This window comes from Sesamum indicum, linkage group LG5, assembly GCF_026168435.1.
Source record: "Sesamum indicum cultivar Baizhima isolate 11 linkage group LG5, ASM2616843v1, whole genome shotgun sequence".
NCBI lineage: Eukaryota > Viridiplantae > Streptophyta > Magnoliopsida > Lamiales > Pedaliaceae > Sesamum > Sesamum indicum.
In genome coordinates, this window is record NC_142661.1 from 3,958,721 (window position 1) to 3,980,957 (window position 22,237).

A 22,237-nucleotide genomic window follows, 5' to 3' on the forward strand; every position below is an offset into this window, starting at 1 on the left:
TATGATATCTCGACATCCGTATATCCAATAAGTCTAAAACTTTACCAAATGTATTTTTTTGTAAGTTTTATCATATCTAACGGTCTAATCTGAATTTTGATGGCCAGATTAACCCATGTTGTTCAACAATATATGATGATAGTTATATCAATGTTATACTAACATTTATAAATATATAAATTTTGCAGATTGTGAGCATATATTAATTTCAACTATATCTATGTAAAAATTTTATGATTCGATTATCATGATTTAAAATAATAATAATAATAATAATAATAATAATAATAATTATAACTATTATTATTATTATTATTATAGTAATAATAACAACAATAATAACAATAATACTAATAATAATAATAATAACAATAATAATAATAACAGTAATAATAATAATAATACTAATAATAATAGTAATAATAATAAGAATAATAATAATATATTAATAATAATAATTATACAAAAAGTTAAAACTCAAAAACTGATCTCTTTCTCTCTCTTTCTTCCTCGTTCTTTCTTTCTTTTCCATTCCTTCTCCTCTCTCATTTCTTCCTTCAAACCCATCTCCATTTCTTCCCCAAACCCATGTCTTAGAACCCTAACTCCAAACTCACGGCAACAAGGACGCAAGATCGGCAACGAGGACACAGATTTGTACGGCTTCCATCTTTCTCCTCTCATTTTTTCTACAAACCCATCTCTTAGAACCCTAGCCCTAAACTCACGGCAACAAGGACGGTAAATCGGCAACGAGGAAGGCGACGAGTACGGCTTCTCCAGGTAATTCTTATTTCTTTGTTGCATTTTATTCTTCTTCTTTTTTTTTTTTTGGGTTTGGGTGTGTTTTTAGCATCTTATTTTTAGCAAAATTTCTGAAAAATTGAGTATCTAGTGTTGTATATAATGTTGTAATTTCTTGAAAATTTCTGCAATTTCTGGGAAATTCTAGTCAATTTCTGCAATTTCTGCAATTGTTGTTCTTTTGTTGTTCTTGTGTAATTGTTGTTCTTTTGCTCAGTAGGTAAATGCCTGCATGTCTCTTATACTTTGCAAGTAATTATTTTATAAATATGAAAGGCTACAGAGTTTTGTGGAAATATAAAATAGATGTAGATATGCACATGTGGGATTTGCACTTTAGACCATTGGAGCAATCTGTCAATTATATAAAGCATCACAGCTGAGTCTTGCCCTCCCAAAAATTATATATAGTTCAAGCTCTCTTCTCTCTTTAACTTTTATGGGGTGCATTCTTCACATTAGACATGCATATCTGAAAGATTTGAAACATTTCTTATGTCATTAAGCCTACATTGTACAGTTTGTACCTTATTATTGTTAATTGACATATATTTTTCAAACTTATTTATCTTCCAACTATTATCTCTGTGCAAAAGATCCTTTCTAAAAATAGTATCAGTATTATAATTCAGAAACTAAAGTTTTATGTATCTTATATCAACAATTTCAAATATTGAATTATGATGCTTTCAAATAGAGATAATCACGAAGGATTGCTTGTGATATAAATCTCATCTCGTCTAGCCAATATTTTACATGTAGATATGTGTTTCTTTATAAGAAATTTTTCAAAACAAATCTCAAACACATTTCACTGCTTTAAGAAAAAACTACATCTCATCAACTACGGTATCATACCCAACAACTTTTACATATCAGGCAAACTATTATCAGTACACTTTCTATCTCACGTCCCAACCCACATGCAAAATAATTCCAATCTCATATGCACTTATCCCATCTCATTTTTTCACACTAGGATGAAATGAGACGAGATGAGACAAGCATCTATTTTAAAACTGTAATTTTAAAATTAGTTTTACATGTAGATATGTCCCTCTGGAATTTTGTGGAAATGGGAAATCTATTTTAAAGAGAGTAATTTTTGCATGATTAGATAGGATCATTTGGATCAACTCTGAATTGAGCTTGGTGGGTAAAACTCCATTTCTGTATAATCTTGTCTGCTATTCGAATGATATCTCATACAAACTTTTGTTTCAAAGTCATTTGAGGGAATTTTGAACACAGTGAATGATTTTATTACATTTAGTGGGAGAATGATTTTAGTGAACTATTTAAGTGTTATAATTAGGCCTAATATGAGATCATTTATTCCTATTTCTTATATTAGTAGAAAAAAAATCTTGATCTTCAAAATAATGGTTAATTCATCTAGCCTCCTTTATCTAAAAATTGCAGAATAATGAATATTGACCGTAGTTGGATGTGGAGGCGTTTGGATGATAATGGGTTTCTTTTAGATGAATTCGTAACAAGGGTTGATCAGGAGTTCTTGAACTTTGCCTTTAATAACCCACGATTTCTGAATAATGGACAAATCAAATGTCCATGCTCTAAATGCGGCAACACAAGATTTTTGAATTGAAGTGATGCGCATTTACACATAGTAAAAAATGGATTTACTCGGGGTTATAATATCTGGTACGCACATGGTGAATCCGTGAACACAAGAGATGATGTGGGGGGTTCTTCAACCGCTCCTCAGGTAGAAACGTCTCGTTATAGAACAATGGTGATGGATGCAATAGGCCATGAGTTCAGCTCAAACTTCACGTGTGCTGAACAACTGCCTAATCCAGAAGCACAAAAGTTTTTTAACTTATTAAAAGATGCTGACGAACCATTATGGGATGGCTGCAAAAATCACACAAAACTCTCTGTTGTGGCCCAACTATTAAGTATCAAATCAGAGTACAATTTACCTGAAGCTTGCTATGATCGACTTGTGTCAACAATCAAAAGCATGCTGCCTGAAGATGAAAAGTTGCCAGATAACTTTTACACGACCAAAAAACACCTAGGTAAACTTGGTCTAGGTTACGAAAAAATTGATTCTTGTGTAAACAATTGCATATTGTATTACAAAGAGAACAATGGCCTTCAAGAATGCCCTATATGTTATCATCCTCGATACAAGCCAATCAAGGCAGGATCACGGAAAAAAGTAGCTTTCAAGGTGTTGCGTTATTTGCCTTTGATACCTAGGCTGAAAAGGCTATATGCATCTAACTACACCTGTGAGCACATGACATGGCATGCAAATAATCCTTCGAGCCAGGAAAGTATGGCACATCCGTCTCATGGAGAGGCATGGAAACATTTCGATCGCACTCATCCATCATTTGCCTCAGATGCACGAAATGTGCGCCTTGGGTTATGCACAGATGGTTTCAGTCCATTTGTGAATTCTAGTACTCCTTACAGTTGTTGGCCTGTTATTATTGCTGTATATAATCTTCCCCCATGGATGTGCATGCAAAAGCCTTTCTTGTTCCTGAATATGGTTATACCAGGCCCAAAAAGTCCAGGAAAAAATCTTGATATATTTTTACGTCCATTAATAGACGAGTTGAAAATATTGTGGACAATTGGGGTGCAAGCTTATGACGTGTGCAAAAAACAAAATTTCAACATGAGAGCTGCTCTTTTATGGACAATCAGTGATTTCCCTGCAAATGCGATAGTATCTGGATGGAGCACTCATGGGTTGTTGGCATGTCCTTATTGTATGGAAAGGACAAAATCTTTCAGACTTCGTTAGGAAGGAATGCATGTTGGTTTGATTGTCATCGTCAGTTTTTGCCTCCTGACCATCCTTATAGAAGACAAGCCTACAAGTTTCGGAAGGGAAAATGTGAAAATGATCCCTATGCGCTTAACTGGAGAAGACATGCGACAAAAGGTGGATGAGCTTCCTGAAACCATCTTGGAAAACCACCAGGTGGTACACACCCAATTGATGGATTTGACAGGACACATAATTGGGTTAAAAGGAGCATATTCTGGGAGTTACCATATTGGCACACAAATCTTATCCGACATAATCTGGATGTCATGCATATCGAAAAAAACGTCTTTGATAATATCTTTAACACTATTATGGACATTAAAGATAAAACAAAAGATAATGTCAGATCTCGAAAAGATTTGGAGTTGTATTGTAGTCGTACTGAGATGCATTTGTTTGAAGGTGCAAATGGAAAAATCTACAAACCCAAGGCACCATATACTTTAACTAAAGCACAGAAGAAAGAATTGTGCTCTTGGGTAAAATCATTAAAGTTACCTGATGGGTATTCCTCAAACATTGCTCGTTGTATGAATGAAGAGGAATGCAAATTTTATGGAATGAAGAGTCATGACTGTCATGTGTTCATGCAAAAATTACTCCCAATTGCATTTAGAGATCTACTACCGAAACCTATTTGGGAAGCGCTGACTGAACTCAACAGTTTTTCTTTAAGGATCTATGCGCAACTATATTGCGTGTGGAGCACATGCAAAAACTTGAGAAGAACATTGTTGAGATATTGTGTAAGTTAGAGAAAATTTTTCCCCCAAGCTTCTTTGATTCTATGGAACATCTACCAGTTCACCTTGCGTATGAAGCTAAGGTTGGTGGACCTGTACAGTATCGATGGATGTATCCATTTGAGAGGTAATTTTTTTAAGTTCAATTATCTTATATAATTAGAAAATATAAGTTATCTTGTGTAAATTAAAAGTTTAACAAATTTTAGGTTTCTATACCATTTGAAGAAAAAGGTTGGAAATCGAGCTCGAGTTGAAGCATCAATTGTTGAAGCGTATATGATTGAAGAAGTCTCAACATTTTGCTCTTCATATTTTGAACCACATGTAAAATCCAGATTAAATCAGGTTCCACGAAATGATGATGGAGGAATGATAGATTCTTGTGAAAGTCTATTTTCTACACATCCTGGACGACCACTTGGTAATAGAATTGCAGTTAGATATCTGGATGAGGATGAGATGAAGGCTGCACATAGATATGTCTTGATGAATTATGAGAAGATTGATCCATTCTTGCAGTGAGTGATCTAACTCGTGCATTATGTCCTCACAAATGTTTCTTATGACTTGTGTCTATAATTAACATATGATCATCACAAATTCTGTAGGAAATTTGATGAAGAAAATAGAAAACAATTTCCAAGAATAACTGACATGGAACTTGAAACATTGCGGGACACAGATTTTTCTCGGTGGCTACTTGCTCATGTAAGTAATAGATTACTTTTTAACAATGTATATATTGGCATATTGAAAATTATGTTATTTTATAAATTATTATTTTTTTCTTAGATTCGAGATACACGTAACGAAGTTGACGACCTCATAAAAAAGTTGGCTCATGGTCCAAGTCGACGTGTTTCTTGCTATAAAGGGTACTTTGTGAATGGATTCAAATTCCACACTTTGGAGTACGGGCATTCTAAAGCAACATCAAATTATGGTGTATGTGTTTTGGGGAGTACCTACAATGAATATGAAGTGGATTATTATGGATTTCTGGAAGAAATTATAGAATTGGAGTATTACGGGATAAGACGTGGGGTTGTCTTGTTTAAGTGTCATTGGTACGACACTTCTGATAAAGGGCTTAAGTGGCACACATCGGGTCTTGTGGAAATTAACCATAAATTGAAATTAAAATCAAATGACCCTTTTATATTGGCTTCCCAAGCACAACAAGTCTACTTCACAAACTTTCCGAGCACCAAAAGAGAGAGACGTGATTGGTGGGCAGTATGCAAAGTAAAGGCTACCGGTAAATTTGACGTCCCATTAGCTGAAGGACAAGACGAGAATATTGAGCAAAGCGTCGATATTGCTTTTCAAGAGGATGAGACATCTGATCCACACCAAATTTTGATTGAAACTGATCGAGATGAGATCAATATTGTTTCGGACGGTGTGGTAGAAGAAGTAGATGCAAATGAATTTGAGGGACTTCAACATGGTGTAGATTTCAATGAAGTCATAATAGAAGATGAAGATCATTGGGAAGGAGAAGAATTCGAACCAGAAGATGATGAGCAAGAAGAAGAATATGATTCAAATGAAAGTGATGAGAATATGGACAATGTTCGTGTAATTTTATTTATTTAATTATTTCATTCTATCACTTTATATGCATTTTATATCAACATTGTTCATCATAGTAATCTTAATCTTAAAACTTAATAGTTTTTTGTTTCTCTTTGACACAGGATGGTGACTAGAGGACGAGCCAGCGGACGTGGGTGAGGGCGAGGCAGGGGTAGAAGTTTGCAACTTCGAGATGAGAATGAGGAGTTAGTGGGAGATCACTTATCGCAACCTGAAGATAATCTTAGTGAAGAGGTGCGTGGACAAAGTATCTCATCTCGTATTCTTCCAAGAAGTTCGAACAGTGAAACGCAAGTAAGACAAAGTGAATTATGCATTAGATAATTTCTGTTATTGTTTTTTTTTTTTTTTTGGTTATAGGTTGGTGAAACAATACCTTCAAGACCTGAAAATGAACAAAATACAGGACAAAGTGAAGGTACTGTGTCACATGGACGTCGACGGGGACCCAATAGTGGAGTTCAGATCCCAGATCATCCAAGTAAAAGGACAAAAGTGACAATGGTGAACAATCGGTAATTTCAAAGCTTCTAAAATTGAGCTTAATATATTCATAAATAATGTTAGCTCTATTTCTTAATTTTATATATTTTTTAAATTTATTCTGTCAAAATAGATTTATTGAAAGTGGTGTTATGCGAAACCTCACAAATGATATTAAAGGCATTTTCACTGAGGCATGGCCAAGATGGCACGCTGTGCCAAAAGCATCTAAAGATTTATTGTGGGAGAAATTCAAGGTAATAAATACTATTTATATTTAATTCAATTTATTCATTGCTAAATTATATAGACATATTTTGTAATTATTTAATGTGAGTTACTGTTTTGAAATGTGATAGTTGATGTATTGGTGGGATAATCTAACCGACGAGGAAATGAGGAAGGTGTGGAATGAAAATGCGAGTGATCGATTCGAAGAGATGATGTACAAAGCTAAGCAAAAGGCACTGAATGATGCTCACAAACAGTTAGGTAGAGAACCAGAGATGAGTGATATGATTGATAGAGGTCCTTATTGGTTGAATAATCAATTATGGAATGATCTAGTTCAGAAGTATTGGGCCTCAGAAGATTATTTAGGAAAATGTCGAACTACCCAAAAAAATCGTTTGACTGAAAAATATGGTTCGATAACAAAACACACTGGTGGTTCTATTCCTGTAGGGGCACATAGGCAAAAATTGGTAAGTTTTAAGTATATATAAGTTTTTAGATATCTTTTATGCAATTTATTGACATGTGAATTAATATTGTTTTGTAAACTATAGGAAAAAGAACTTGGTAGAGAAGTGACTGATCTTGAGCTATTTCAAAGATGCCATAGAAAGAACAAAGGAATTGGGGAGTTTATTGACAACAAATCCAAAAGAATTAGTGTAAGTATAATTTGTCATTAGATTTAAATATTGGTTAGTATATATATTCATTGAGAAATTTTATTAGACTTTTATTACATAAATGTTCCTTTTTATCTAATGTACTTGTACAAGAAGAATACCTTGCAAAAACGGGTTGTACTGATGTTTCTTCACAGTCTTCTTTCGATATCTCAACTTGGTATGATATCACTGGAGGTCCTTCTAAAGGACGCTTATATGGATTTGGATGTAGCTCCTCATCTACAGGTTCAAGTTCAGTTAGTTCTACTGTTAAAGCATCTGACCAAAAGATTAATGAGTTAACAAAAGCTGTGGAGGATTTTTCAAGACGGGAAGAAGAAAATAGAAAGTTTTTTGAAAATGCGCTTGAAGAAGCTCGAAAGAGGGAGGAAGAGGCTCGGAAGAGGGAGGCAGACCTACAAGAATTAGTTCGAAAACTAATTCAAGAGGTGGGATACACAAACCATCAATTTCCTGGTGGGTCTGGACAGTAGGAGCAACAACATTCCAGGAAAGATAATTAGTTTATTTTTTTCTCTTTGTTGTTTATGACTTAGTATATGTTGCTTTCGGTTGTACTTTGACTTATGTTTGTTGACTTGTGAGTGCAGACATTGATATTATTTGATAGTATTTGGATGATGACATTAATTATATTAGTGGTGTCGTATTATGAGTATCTTTTTTGTTAATATTTGTTGTTCTTGTTTGGGAAATTTAAATTTTGGTATTGATGGAATGTATTTGATGATATAATGACTAAGATATAAATTTGGGTACAGAAATTAAAAAATATATTAAAAAAACCAAAAAAAAATTAGAGACGGATTTGAGACGGAAAATTTGAAAAATTAGAGGCAGAAATAGAGACGGATTAGACGGAAATTTGTAATGTTTTAGAGACGGAACATTTTCTCCATTTTAGAGACGGAAAATAGCAAACAAATACTTTATCTTTAGAGACGGATTAGAGACGGAAAGTTCTTTTATTTATCGACGGAATCAAAGACGGATTGCCTACGGAAATCAGAGACGGATTACACTTCAACTTTCTTCTCCTTTGTCGACGGAATTAGCTACGGAATTTTCCGTCTCAGAATTAGAGACGGAATGTTTCCGTCGCTAATAATTTAGCCACAGGGCTTTCAGCCACGGACTTGGGCGACGGTTTTTTCCGTCGCTAATTTGCTTTAGAGACGGAAATCCGACTTTCAGAGACGGAAATTTCCATCTCTGATACCTGTTTTTCTTGTAGTGAAAATCACAAGAAGTTTGGGCTAATGCCATGCACCAAGAACTTGACGCGTTAGAGTAGAACAACACCTAGGAAGTTACTTTTTTTATTTACATATAAGAAGACCATTGGATGTAAATGGGTGTTCAAGATAAAAATGAAGCCATATGGCACGGTTGAACGTTATAAAGCTAGATTGGTGGCCAAGGGGTACAATCAAGTGGAGGAAGTAGATTTCATGATAGTTTTTCTCCCATTGCAAAACTACCTACTGTCAGGATATTACTTGCACTTGCTGCTTCAAAATTGTGGAGTGCCCATCAAGCGGACATCAATAATGCCATTTTGCATGGATTTCTTGATGAGGAGGTATATATGCATCCTCCTCCATGGTATGATGTAGCTCCAGGTATGGTTTACAAGTTGAAATGTTCACTCTATGGTTTAGAACAGGTATCACGACAATGAAATATCGAGTTTACACAACGTGACTGTTTGTATGTTAAGTCCAATGACCTGCTTTCATTGTTGTTCTTGTGTATGTTGATGATGTGTTCATTGCTTGTGAATTAGTAGATGTTATTGTAGAGGTCAAAAGATTTCTCTATCAATGTTTCACCATCAAAGATATTGGTCTATTCCAGTATTTCTTAGGTGTTGAGGTTCACTCCTCTAGCTCAGGAATTTCTTTGAATTAAAAAAGTTATGCCCTTGATATTGTGAATGATGCAGGGTTACTTACTTCTAAGGTCACAGCTACTCCTTTGCCACGAGGGATTCAGTTTCATACATCAACAACATTATGTTTTGATCCTGAGAAGTATAGACGCTTGGTCTATCATCCTCTTTATCTTGGCTTTACTAGACCAAATATCACTCACTCTATTTAGCATCTCAACCAATTTGTATCTTCACCCACTACACAACACTAGAGTGTGGTCTTGCATGTAGTTCGCTATATCAAAGGCTGCCCTGATCGAGGTTTGTTATATGCTGCACATAGTTCACTCACTATGGAGGCCTACTATTATGAAAATTGGGCTTCTTGCCCTGATATATGGCTTTTGTGAGTTTTTGGGTTCTTCTCTCATCTCTTGGCGTACTAAAAAGTAGTCCATAGTGTGTTGTTCCTTCCTTGAAGCGGAATGCCGATGTCTAGCTTCCATAGTCAGTGAGTTAATTTGGGTTTCCTATATCCTACGAGATCTTTATATCTTAGTTCCATTGCATGTTTCTCTTTGGTGTGATAACTAGGCGGCCATTTACATTAGGGGCAACCCTGTATTTCATAAACGTACAAAGCACCTCGACATCGACTATCACTTTTGTTAGGATTATTTCAAGTCTAGTTTTATTCACCCCTAGTACATTTCCACTAAGCATCAACTTGCTGATTTTTTCACTAAGTCATGGCTTCGTTGCGGTTTGAAATTCTCCTTTTCAAGTTGGGCTTCATTTCGTCATCAAGTTCCAGTTTGACGCGCTATATGTATGTGTGTGGAAATATAATATTAACCATGATGTGTGATGATGCTTTTGTAGTGAGAAAGAAAACCTTGAACATTTATAACTTATATTTAATTCTTGTTATTTAATTTCTGTTTAACTCCTTTGTTTAACTCTATAGGCATTTGTGATTAAAGCAATATACGTATTTTTGTATCTGCAATTTTATTTTTTTGATGTGATTAGAGAGACAAACTTCTCAAAAATTATTTGTGTTCTCTTCTCTTAAAGTCTGAAGAATGTTGAGAATTTTAAATGAAATTGTTTAGCACAACGGGGTGCGCAGATTGCAGTTCCAATCTGTCAATATATATAATTTTAGGGCATACATGGCACGGTGCGCAGTGCCAAGAAAATTTGAATACTGCAGGTCCAATCTGTCAATATCTATAATTTTAGGGCATACATGGCAATTATCCCTCGCTCTTTTTTTCTTTCCTAAAGTGCCAATTGGCGGGTTCAATTCCAGGATTCGGGTTCGAAAAGGATCCAGAGACATACAGCGGCGAGGCGCGTTATAACTGTGGGGGTGCTTTTCTAGGGCTTTCATGCCACTTCCATTCTTTTTCATACTACCAGTAATAGTAACTCATCTCTGCTCGCGTCCCTTCAGTTTCTCAGTGTCTACCTTTTAGACAACTCCTTTAGGACAAATTAACTTTACTCAAAGCTCGATCGGAGATAAAATGGTAGGATTTTCGATGCTCCCGTATGGGATACAGTCAATGCTGAAAGAGGGGCACCGGCATCTGTCGGGGCTGGACGAGGCGGTGCTGAAGAACATCGACGCCTGCAAGCAGCTCTCAACCATTACGCGCACGTCCCTCGGCCCCAATGGTTTCTTTCTATGCCTCCTCTCTTTTTTTCCCTTGTTAAAAGTATCTTCTCACTTTTGGAAGTTTCGTCTCTTCCCCTTTTACTTGGTTAAGTAACTTCAATCTAGTTTCCACTGGATTAGCGAGCCTAATATGATACTGGGCTTTGTTGGTTGGTATACCGGTCGCCTGGAGTATAATGAGTTTTGCCTTAGCTTAAATTCCCAAAAGGTCCTCTTTTGAACTTTGTTTCAGCTCACAAACTCATATGGCTGCGCGTAAGCCTGAGTTTGCTTAAGTTCGTGTGTTCTTTTCTATGTTACAAGGTATTACTTTGTGCTTTCTTATCTATGAACTGTAGTAGGCCTGAAAGTGCGTCGATTATTAGCAATCTTCATTTAGGGCTATGTGCTGATAGCTAGAGCTTCTTTAGTGCGATTCTAATCCAAGACTAGGTATTATGGTATAAATAACTTCATGAGCTCAAGAGCTGAACTACTTCGAAGATAGACACAGCTTTGTTTACAGTAAGCTTGAACTGTGGGCCTGTAGGATATGATCAGATCTGATATAGCTTTACCTAATTTATGCTTAATAATACGTATTTGTGTGTGTGTGTATAGATAATATAAAAAAAAATATCAGATCTCCAACTTTAGTTATGTTGAATCATAAAATTTGTTAACAATTTGGAACAAAATTTCATCTACTTTATCATTTGTTACTTGATGATAGAGAACATAGATTCATAGTTTAACTTAACAAATAGTTCACTGTGTAACTAACAATAGCTGTATAATTTTTTGGCATGCCTGAAGAATGGGTTTTGGAGGCCCCACCTCTTGCTTGAAATTAACTAAAATCCAATTATGATTAGAAATGAATTATAAGGCAGATAGATCTGTATCCATTTCTGCCTGGTCTTGCCGAAATAGGATCAGAAAAATGGCAATGGACTATTTTTGCTAAACCCAGAACAAAACACTTACCTTGATATAATATTAATGTGCTTGTCTGAGCATTAAGCTTGTCTCATGAAATATGCAATGAGCTCAAGAGGGTTGAGTAACCTGCTTGTTTTTTATCTTTGGGAACAAGTTTTGAGAAACTTAAATAAAGACTTAGAGTGAAATGCTGGATCTCTAGATATATTACTGCAGAAGTACTGTGATCCATTGTTGTAAACATTTCTATTCTCTCACTAAAATGAATTCGAGTCTCCGATCTACTGTGATTCTATCATTTTTGAATTTCCTCCCTCTATTTACGTATAATGGTTTTAGTGATACATAGTAAGTAGATATTATATCTTTTCTAGTGAATTTATTCTTTGTGCTTATTAATGCTCAGGCTAGGCCATTAAATGTGTACTGTTTCACAGTTCAATGTTGTTATTTGCAGATGATCACCAGCTAATTGAGCATTTATATGAAGTCCCCTTCTATGCACCTTCCAACATAATGTTATATCAATTGACTAGGGAGATGTTCATGGTGTCAATCTTTTTTCTGTTCCTATCCTGTTTATTTTAGGAGGTTTTTTCCCCACCCTCGACATCTATTTCTGAGCTCGGCTGCTGGGGAGCATATTACCTTATCACTCTGTTCATCATTATGGCTTTTCATACGTTTTCTTCTCATATACCCTGCTTTTCTTGTTAAGGTATGAATAAGATGGTTATCAATCATTTGGATAAGCTCTTTGTCACAAATGATGCTGCAACAATTGTAAATGAGCTGGAGGTTCAGCATCCTGCAGCCAAAATCTTGGTTCTGGCTGGGAAAGCACAGCAAGAGGAAATTGGGGATGGAGCCAATTTGACTGTTTCATTTGCTGGGGAACTTCTTCAAAATGCCGAGGAACTCATTCGAATGGGATTGCACCCTAGTGAGATCATAATTGGATACACAAAGTCAATTAATAAGGTTTGATGTCAATCTTATATGTACTGGATGCGAGCATGTGTGGCTTTTTCTCATTGATTGCCAATCTTAGTATTGTATTATTGCAGACTGTTGAGATATTGGAGGAATTGGTTGAAAAAGGTTCTGAGAATATGAATGTGAGAAATAAAGATGAAGTAATTTCACGAATGAGGTCTTCAGTAGCCAGCAAACAATATGGCCAAGAGGATAAGTTATGCCCTCTCATTGCTGAGGTAGATTTCACCTCTGCTGTTGTTTGTATACATTTATGAATCTACCTTTTGATATTACTGAGTGGCAATGAGCTTTTCTTTTGGAGGCTTGTATACAAGTTTGCCCGAAGAACCCTGCAAACTTCAATGTGGATAATGTGCGAGTTGCGAAGCTTTTGGGTGGAGGTTTGCTTGATTCCACAGTAGTTCGGGGTATGGTGTTGAAGACTGATGCTGTTGGAACTATCAAGAGAGTGGAAAAGGCCAAGGTGTGTGTTAAAATAATACAATACTGGTTGCTCCATAGTTGTTATTGCGTCTTTCTCTTCTTTGCATGGCTGAAAGCCTGCTATGTTTTAGTCAAGTTCAACTTTCATGGTCTATTATGATGTACTTGGGCAGCTATGAGTTGATGCAATTAGTCAAATGCTGTTTTCGTTGTTTTTTGTGGGCATGGCTGGGAACAGCTAACTTTAAAATATAGGCTTACCAGGATCAAGGCACTTGCTTGTGGAAGGCTCCATCTTAATCATGCATAATATGAGAAAAGAACCTGAAGCAGCTGGAAAAAGAATTAAAATGTTAATCACGAGGTGACTGTAAGGGAACAGTGAACACAATTAAATCATCAAATTGGACCACAAACAAATCATGGGACTGGACCTAAAACGTGGTATGCAGAATGTTTGTTCATTAGGCTACTCACCAAGCCACCCCAATTTTGTGTTGGATATTTGTGGCTTTCTTGGATGAACAATCTTTACTGAGTTTCTGGATTAGGTTACATGGCCCGTGCACTCTGCGAATGATTCATTACTATTTACCGTGTCAGGTTGCTGTGTTTGCTGGGGGTGTTGATACAACTGCAACAGAGACGAAAGGAACCGTTCTTATTCATAGTGCTGAGCAGGTATCCCTCAAGTGCTTCTTGGCACAGTGTATTTCTTCCTTGCTTGTTAGGTAACTAATGAATTACCCTCAGTAGTTTCATAATATCATTTAACATTTGAGTAGGAATTTTGAGAAGCAGGCAATTCAGGTTCTTTTATCCTTCACCATGTTATTCATGTGGGGTCAATTAATCTACCTCCTCTAAGGTTTGGTTTAATTGCTAAAGCTGTCCCTTGAAGTCTTTGAATTACTTTGAAACCCTTAAGGTGATGAGCGGATGCCAGAAGAATCTAATGGACTTGGTATTTGGCTTTTCTACACCTGCTTTAAGTTGATCAAAAAGCTAGAATATAGACTGAGAAACAACAGAAGAAAAGGATGACTTTGCCCCTCAATTCGCTAACTGCTCCTTTCCCAAAACCACTTCTTTTGCATCATTTTCTCACCAATTCATTTCAGAACACTTACTGTTTTTGTTTAGATCTAGACCTATGATGATTGATGGTGTGTGTATCCTCCATGCAATTAAGACATTGTTGAAGAGGCCATCATTTTTCTATTTCTTCTGGGATTTCTTTTTTACTATATGGAAAATCAGATGTGTCGTGATTGTGATGTATCCTGCACCAGATGGTTGTCCCTATTGTTTGAGAGACCATGGGCTCTGGTTCTAAGATTTCTAAGAGATTTTACTTTTCTGACTGAAGAACCATGGTAGTTTCTTGCTAACAAATATTAGTTCTTGATTGAAGGTGTGCTTAAATTTTAGACCCTCAAAATATTGTTGAAGACACCCCCACTTTGAGTTTCTGATTTTTTTATTCTTTGGTATGGAAAACCTGATGCCTTGTACTTGTGATGCATTTGCGTTAGATAGAGAAACCAGGGGGATTTAATTGTAAGAATTCCGGGGATTTTGAAGGTTTTTCCAAAATGACTTTGCTCTCAGTTTATCAAGTATTTTCTGACTTCAACAAATTTGTTCTTCAAGTTTGACCAATTTTGAGTGGTCAATGTGGAAAATGATGTAATTTGAAGATTAGCGAATAATTGGTTATAAATTTGAGTTAGTGGGAAATGGTAAAGCTGAAGAAATGATATGTTTTGTTTGATAATTTCGGGGGACAAAAAATACTATAGATGTCGCTTCTTGTCTAATTAACAGCCTCTTTGTGTTTATGTATGACTATTATACTTGTGTAACATAATGATATGCGCGCGTGTGGTGGGTTTGTCTGTGTGGATAACGATCAGAAAGAGAGATGAAAGGAATGAAGAATTGAGTGAACTTTTATTCTTCCCCAAATTTTTATACTAAAAGTTGGGAGAAATATATTTGGCAAACGTGTGGGATTTTTTCCTCGACTTCTATTTTTGTTAAAAAGTAATCCAAGATACAGCGCCGACATTAGTGTCAGCTAATATGATGAGGCATTTAAGATAGAACGAAATATTCATCTCATGTTTGTGGATATATGTGGAAAGGGCTTTTGCTGTTGGTATAAGTTTTCTTGGTGAAATAAAGGTTGTTTGGTGAATATCTAAGTTAAAATTTGTTTTTGAATCAGATTATTGACATGATGTAAAAACTTGTGGCACTTGTGTAAACTTGTGGTGAACTAGAAGGGCATAAATGTAACGTGTTGGTTACTGTTTATTCCATCTAACTTTGCTATATATATAATATGGAAAATTCAAACAGCAAAATGAGTTCGTTACAAAAATTGATGATAAAGCTTATATTTGAGGTACTTATGTCATGCTATACGATAGAATATGTTGACACAACTAAACACTGTGGACATAAAAATGAATAGATAAAAACTCTTCACCCCCCATAGATATTGTAAAATATGATCAGTCGCATGTTGCTGCACGGGATAGACCTCTGGTATGTGGGAGCCCCCAAAATGCATTATTGTTTCCAAGAATTTCATAGGATGTACCTTGAAGGGGAAACAGCATATCCTCATCATTTCATCCGATGTTAGTGTGTAAGATGAAGAGAAAATGTGTGGTGGGTGTAATTTTGAGCTCGAACAGATAAGTGGTGTCCAGAAAAAAAAAACAAAATGAAGTCTTGGTACTTAAGGACAGACTCCAGGGTGGTGGATGGAAGTTGTCTCACTATTGCCCTCTCATACGAAGCTTAAGAAGTTTCTAAGATCTGTGTCCTTTTTTGATGAACAGAATCCCAAATCTTGTTAATTTTCAAGGTTATGGTTGAACGGCTCATACCTGATGTATGCTTATCTCATAGCTTTTCCCTTGCAGCTTGAGAATTATGCAAAGACTGAAGAAGCTAAGGTTGAGGAGCTAATCAAAGCAGTTGCAGATTCAGGTGCAAAGGTCATTGTTAGTGGAGCAGCTGTCGGGGAAATGGCATTGCACTTTTGTGAACGTTACAAGTATCACCTTTATCTTTTTCAAGAATTATTTCTCGTTGTTGTTGTCGCCAAGTTACTTCTAGTTGAGAATGATCCTGAATATGTATATCTGTCCTTTTGGAACATGCGGTTTCTTGGCTCTCCACCTCTACCATGTGCATTCGATTCGATGCTTCTCTTTGTAATATCTACTGCCGTTCCTTGTACTGTCTATGGTAGACCTAGTGGGGTGTTATGTGTATATTCGTGTCTTTTGTTCTATGAAATGGAGCAGCATGGATGGGACACTGATGAGTGTGTTAGTGCCTCATCATGTTTTCATGTGTACAGAAGATGACTGGTAAATCTATTATCGCCTATAAAAGGACTCTTGCTCAATAACAACTTCTTTCTTCCCTAATTTTTTCTCTTTTCCAGCATTCAATTTTCGGTTGTCTTGCTTTCTTGTTCTCTTGCATATTTCCTTCCTATTAATTGTTGAGATTACACAACGACTTTGGGACATGTTGGGAGATAGCAGGTGAATGAACTCATGTTTGCATTGTCTTTTCTGGGTTTATTGTTATTGCATCATATCTTTTACCTGGCCAGGTTTATTGTTATTGCATCATGTCTCTCAGGTTATGCATGCTTTTAGAAACCTTATTAATTATGTTATTTTCTATCTCAATCTGGTTTTCATGTTTGATGATTTTATTCTCCAAATTTTCGTATCACCATTATGGCCTTGGCAGACGTGTCTTTTTGTTCTTGCCATGATTTAATTGAACATCCAAAAACATGATTTTTTAGGCTCATGGTGTTAAAGATCAGCTCCAAATTTGAACTACGACGATTTTGCCGCACCACTGGTGCAGTTGGTCTTGTAAGCACGATCGTATTAAATATGATAAATGTGCATGATCATTTTGTTCTCCTCTAACAATTTGCTTTTGTGCGAGAACAGTTAAAACTCAGTCAGCCGGATCAAGATGACCTTGGATACGTTGATTCTGTTTCAGTGGAGGAAATAGGCGGGGCTAGAGTATGATATGCATGCTGACCTTTTTGATTGTTTGTCAATTTTGTGACTCCTATTCTTAGCATGTAAGATTTGCTGAATCTCTAATAGGTTACAATTGTAAAAAATGAGCAAGGTGGAAATTCTGTTTCCACTGTTGTGCTGCGAGGAAGCACTGATAGCATATTGGATGACCTTGAAAGAGCAGTTGATGATGGTGTAAATGCATACAAGGTAATGTTTCTTCCGGATGATATTTTGAATTTTCCCCCAATTATTTTGCTCTATTTATTACAAACAGATAATAGGCGGTTATCAAGTTTTGCTTTCCAAATCAAAGGATCTCTTACTTCAGTTCTTGTGCTATTCTCCACCAGGCAATGTGCAGGGATAGTCGGACAGTCCCTGGAGCAGCAGCTACTGAAATTGAATTAGCTAGAAGGCTGAAGGAATTTTCTTTCAAAGAAACTGGGTATATATATCTTATATAGCTCCGTCTATGATTGTCATAAATTGTATATCTTCTTGTTAGGATTCTCTGGCCTCTTCCTCCCCAATTTGCAGCTTCTCTTGTGATACCTTTATAGTGAGGTTGATTCAGCTGAAGGAAAGAAATGGATATTACATTGGGCTATCTAGTGCTCTTCAACTTCCATTAAAAATTGGGTGGATTACCAAACCTCCCCTGAAGTTTGGAACTTATAGGGGAATTGCATGTCGTTCTTCTGAAATTACATTCCACCATGTTCACCATCCTTGTTTTTTTTCTCCTTATAGATACCCCCCTGATGCTTGTTATAGAAAATGTTGACATCAGCCAAAAAAGATGGTGATGCCCTATCCTACCTCAGGACACTGTTTATAAAACCTTTGGAGACAAAGGTCTTGGGCTCCGTGTATGCTTTATAATATCCTGGCGAAATGTTCTTTATACTTTTGTGTTCATTATCTATAAAGAGAACAGGATGTAGCTTTAACTTTAAATGTCTCTATTATATTTTTAACAAATAACATGTATACCTTTGTCAAATTTAGACAAGCATAAAGAGATTTAAATTAACAATTCTTTTTATATTTATTTTTCATCCCTTTGTAAAACTACGAACAGAATCTACAAATATTTATGAAAATTATTGGGCTAAAAATACAGACTTATTGTACTCTGAACTAATATAATTATTATATTTTAAAATCACTATATAATACATAGGATTATGTTAATAGAAGTTCAAAAGTTGAAAATTAAGAAAACAAAAAGTAAAGGGAAAAGAGGAACTTCATCTTCATCGCTGAACCCTAATCTAACCCCTACACCATTTGAATTCTATCAGCAGGAATTCACATGTTCATTTATATGGACCTGCCTAATTATATCCTGGTGCTTATCTCTGTCTTACGCAGTTTGCTTGTCCAGCAAATGAATCTATCATATGTAATCAGTATTTTATTTCATGTTTGATCGTTGCCTGAAACTACATTGATACTTGCATGTTTTGTCTTCTACAGAAGCTGAAGAGTTGTTTCTTTGAGTGTGAGATGATAGCGTATCTGAATCTGTCAATATTTCATGCCCTAAGAGTGAAACATTGTGGCTCTTTCTTTTTTAAATTGTTTCATTCCATGTTCTGCTATATTTTTGTTTTGTATTTGCAAACTAGAAATATAGTAGTTTTATATATGATAAAGTACTTTTTACTTGTTGTGTTCAACTGATTCATATGTTTCTGAGATCAAGCTATTACCTTGCAGATTGGATCAGTATGCAATTGCGAAGTTCGCTGAAAGTTTTGAAATGATACCTAAGACATTGGCTGAGAATGCGGGGCTTACTGCGATAGAAATTATATCATCTTTATATGCTGAACATGCATCTGGTAACACCAAAGTGGGCATTGATTTGGAGGAAGGCGTCTGCAAGGATATCTCTACCATGAATATATGGGATCTCCACATCACCAAGTAAGTTGTTCACTGTGGAATAATGTGAAAATTGAGGATTTTACATGTCTTTCCTTCTCTCAAGTACTTCATGCTGGTTGATAAAAAATGGTAATGGTGTGGGTTGCCCCTTTGGCCAGCTTGTTCTATGCTTGGTAGACTGTAAGACACCTTCTGTTCACGTTATTGTGCTCCCCAAACCCTTGCTGTTGTTTCTAACCTGTCGTATCCTTTTTGCTTATGGATTTGATTTGAGATGCTAGTCTTTATTGCAATAAAAGAGTGCACAAATTGTTACCGCAGCACCGACATGCTATCTTTCAGCAGTTGCATATTGACAAATCATTTTTGCCTGTGTATTATATGTTTGAGTTGGCAGCTATGTTAAACTGATCAATTTGTCCCCATCCTTGCAATGGTTTATGATTTTCTTGTATGTATTTGCTTTTTGAGCAGATTTGTTGCCCTAAAGTATGCTGCAGATGCTATCAATTTGTTTTCATCCTTGCAATGGTTTATGATTTTCTTTTATGTATTTGCTTTTTGAGCAGATTCTTTGCCCTAAAGTATGCTGCAGATGCTGCATGTACTGTCCTGCGAGTAGATCAGGTAATAAGCTATCAGTAACTGTCGGCTATCTCTTTGGTCAACGTTGTTAATGTAAAAATTGCTTTTTTTGGGCCTTTACTTTCTTTGGCAATGAATACTTTATTTATTTGAGTTGGTAGTCTTTGATGTTATGCTAGTTGTGCCCCTCATTAGTTCAAGAAATTTTATTTATGTTATTTCCACATGATGTTTTGAGCTAGCAAGTGAATTGACTCAGCTGGGAATTTCTCCTAGTGTCAACCACATAAATTACATGAATATTCTGCCTTTGAAATACTTGACGAATTTAAGATATTATGTTGTGTTTATTTTGGAAAGTTTGGACCCATAGAGGCTTGAAGCTCTATTTTTTATCCCCGCTTAACTAAAGGAGACTCGAGACAATGTACTTTTTAACTGCCTTTTCATGCTTTGGGTCAGAATAACCTTTCAAATTGCTTTTTTTGGTTTGTGTTCGTGCACATTCCTGTCCTCCCTGAATCAATTTGCTCTTTATGCAGTCATCCATTTGCTTGCGATGTATTTCTTTTAAGCATTCTGGTTGGGCAATTTCTTTGTATCCTAATTGTTAGATGTTTATTTTTTCTCTTGCAGATCATAATGGCAAAACCAGCTGGTGGTCCAAAGCCCCCACCTGCTGGGATGGATGAGGATTAAGTGTCTGGTTGCAAGATTTTTTCTCCAGATCTTCTATTACCCTGCTCTTATGAGCATGATCATTCTAGACTTTGTTACTTTGTATATGTGTTGCCCTTCGGCCCTTCCCTTTGATGCCAGTTTGATTGGCTGAAGAAATTTTTGGAGAAACTGGAATTGTTAGTGTTTATTATATATGCTGATATTTGTCCTGTTTTATTACTTACAATTGACTGTCTGAAATATGTTTTTCAGTTCTTTAAATTTGTGCTTGTCTGGCCTTCTCTTGACCTCCATCATACCTCCTGCACATTATCCCAAGCTCTAACAACCAGCACACAACCAGATAAACGCATGAAAAGAAATACATGGTAAAGTGGTGAGCGAGCAACTCTGATATGTTTATTATGCCTCTTATGTAGCTGGTTCGGAGATCTTTCTGTGCCTGGCTTTGGGCCAAGGGCTTGTGTTTGACAGTTTGTTAATTAAGAATCAAACTGGAACCTGTTGCTTTTGTTAACGGTAGGGGGTCAAGAGGAATGCCGGTGGGTGGGTAGAGTTGAGGGTTTCACAGGCGATGATGGTAGCTAATAAGTTAAGGCTGCAGTTGGAGCTGGACTTGGCAATGATAATTACCAGTTCACGAGGTGAGTTATATTGGTCCCTAAGCAATTGTGACACTGCAAGTGGTGGAGGTTTATACTATGTGTCAAGTATGTAGTCCGAGTATTGATGGGTTTTGGCAATTTTTTAAATAATGATGGTGTTTCATAATTATTCCAATTTCCAACTTTAGTGGGAGCGTGTTGTAATTTTCATATATATATAGAATTATTATATTTACATTTGTTGACCTATGTCTAATTGTATAAATTATTCATGTCTTGTGAAAAACTATACAAACATTCAGTAAAAACGTTGACATTATTTTACAAGTTGACATTATCCATCTCTATTTGTACAAATTGTTCTTGCTTTTTATTTGTTACAGGGTGTAATTATGAAAAAGATAAAAATAGTTTGTGTACAAAAATTTGAAGTCATAAAGTGTAAATATAATTATTTTGTACACAATATATATATATATATATATATATAACTAGGAATTATCACGTGCAATGCACGTGTACGACATATTTTTAGATGTGCATATAGAGCTTATTAGTTGCTAAAGATATTAATTTGTATTGGAATGTTCTATAATTATTCTGATTATATTTTACTATCCATTTTTAAAGTTTGTCAAAAATATTATTTACATTCGTCATTAGCCCCTAAGTTTAAAATAGTAATGCTTAAAATGTTATTCTTTGCATTTTTAACTTCATAGTTTTAGTGTGAGTTCTTGATCTATTAATTCATATAAATTTATTTGGTACTATGTATTTCTTATTCAGTAGTATTTTATGGTTTTAAAAACTTAATCTTCTGTGTGCATCTTGAAAATTACATAATGAGAGATTTTTCATACAGAATTTCAACTTAATATATAAAAGGAGTGCTTTGGGGATACTTTTTATTATTAGTATTTAATTCAATTTTGTTAATTATTAGATGCTATAATTGTATCCACTACTATTTACAAATTCTATTGCGTACACTCTTTTTCAACTCTATTAGTTTTTAGCGCATTCTTATATACAATATTAATTTTTTGGATGGGTGCTAACATGGTATTTTTGGTTTTGAATTGCACATTTGTACTCTATTATTTACTCATAGTACTTTATTTACTTTAATC

The 22,237-nt window shown here is 35.5% G+C and overlaps 1 protein-coding gene and 1 pseudogene across 1 annotated transcript; both read left to right on the top strand.

The window, feature by feature from the left end:
- The first annotated feature begins 500 nt into the window (after positions 1-500).
- LOC148788027 (uncharacterized) lies at positions 501-6,480 on the top strand (annotated as a pseudogene).
- A 4,061-nt stretch (positions 6,481-10,541) lies between these two features.
- Positions 10,542-20,760, top strand: LOC105162457 (T-complex protein 1 subunit theta). The gene is made up of 13 exons (XM_011080475.3): positions 10,542-10,920; positions 12,561-12,823; positions 12,910-13,056; positions 13,143-13,304; positions 13,868-13,945; positions 16,201-16,334; positions 17,106-17,178; positions 17,260-17,337; positions 17,425-17,547; positions 17,691-17,785; positions 19,063-19,272; positions 19,803-19,860; positions 20,455-20,760. Exons 1-13 carry the CDS (start codon positions 10,770-10,772, stop codon positions 20,515-20,517), a joined length of 1,635 nt encoding a protein of 544 aa, XP_011078777.1. The 5' UTR covers positions 10,542-10,769; the 3' UTR covers positions 20,518-20,760.
- The last annotated feature ends 1,477 nt before the right edge of the window (positions 20,761-22,237 follow it).

Excerpts from the sequence above, each read along its gene's own strand:
- LOC105162457 (XM_011080475.3), top strand. The coding sequence starts at position 10,770 with ATGGTAGGATTTTCGATGCTCCCGTATGGGATACAGTCAATGCTGAAA. Across the intron at positions 17,338-17,424 it reads AGGAAATAGGCGGGGCTAGA|GTTACAATTGTAAAAAATGA; the intron begins GTATGATATGCA and ends AATCTCTAATAG. Across the intron at positions 17,786-19,062 it reads TTTTCTTTCAAAGAAACTGG|ATTGGATCAGTATGCAATTG; the intron begins GTATATATATCT and ends ATTACCTTGCAG.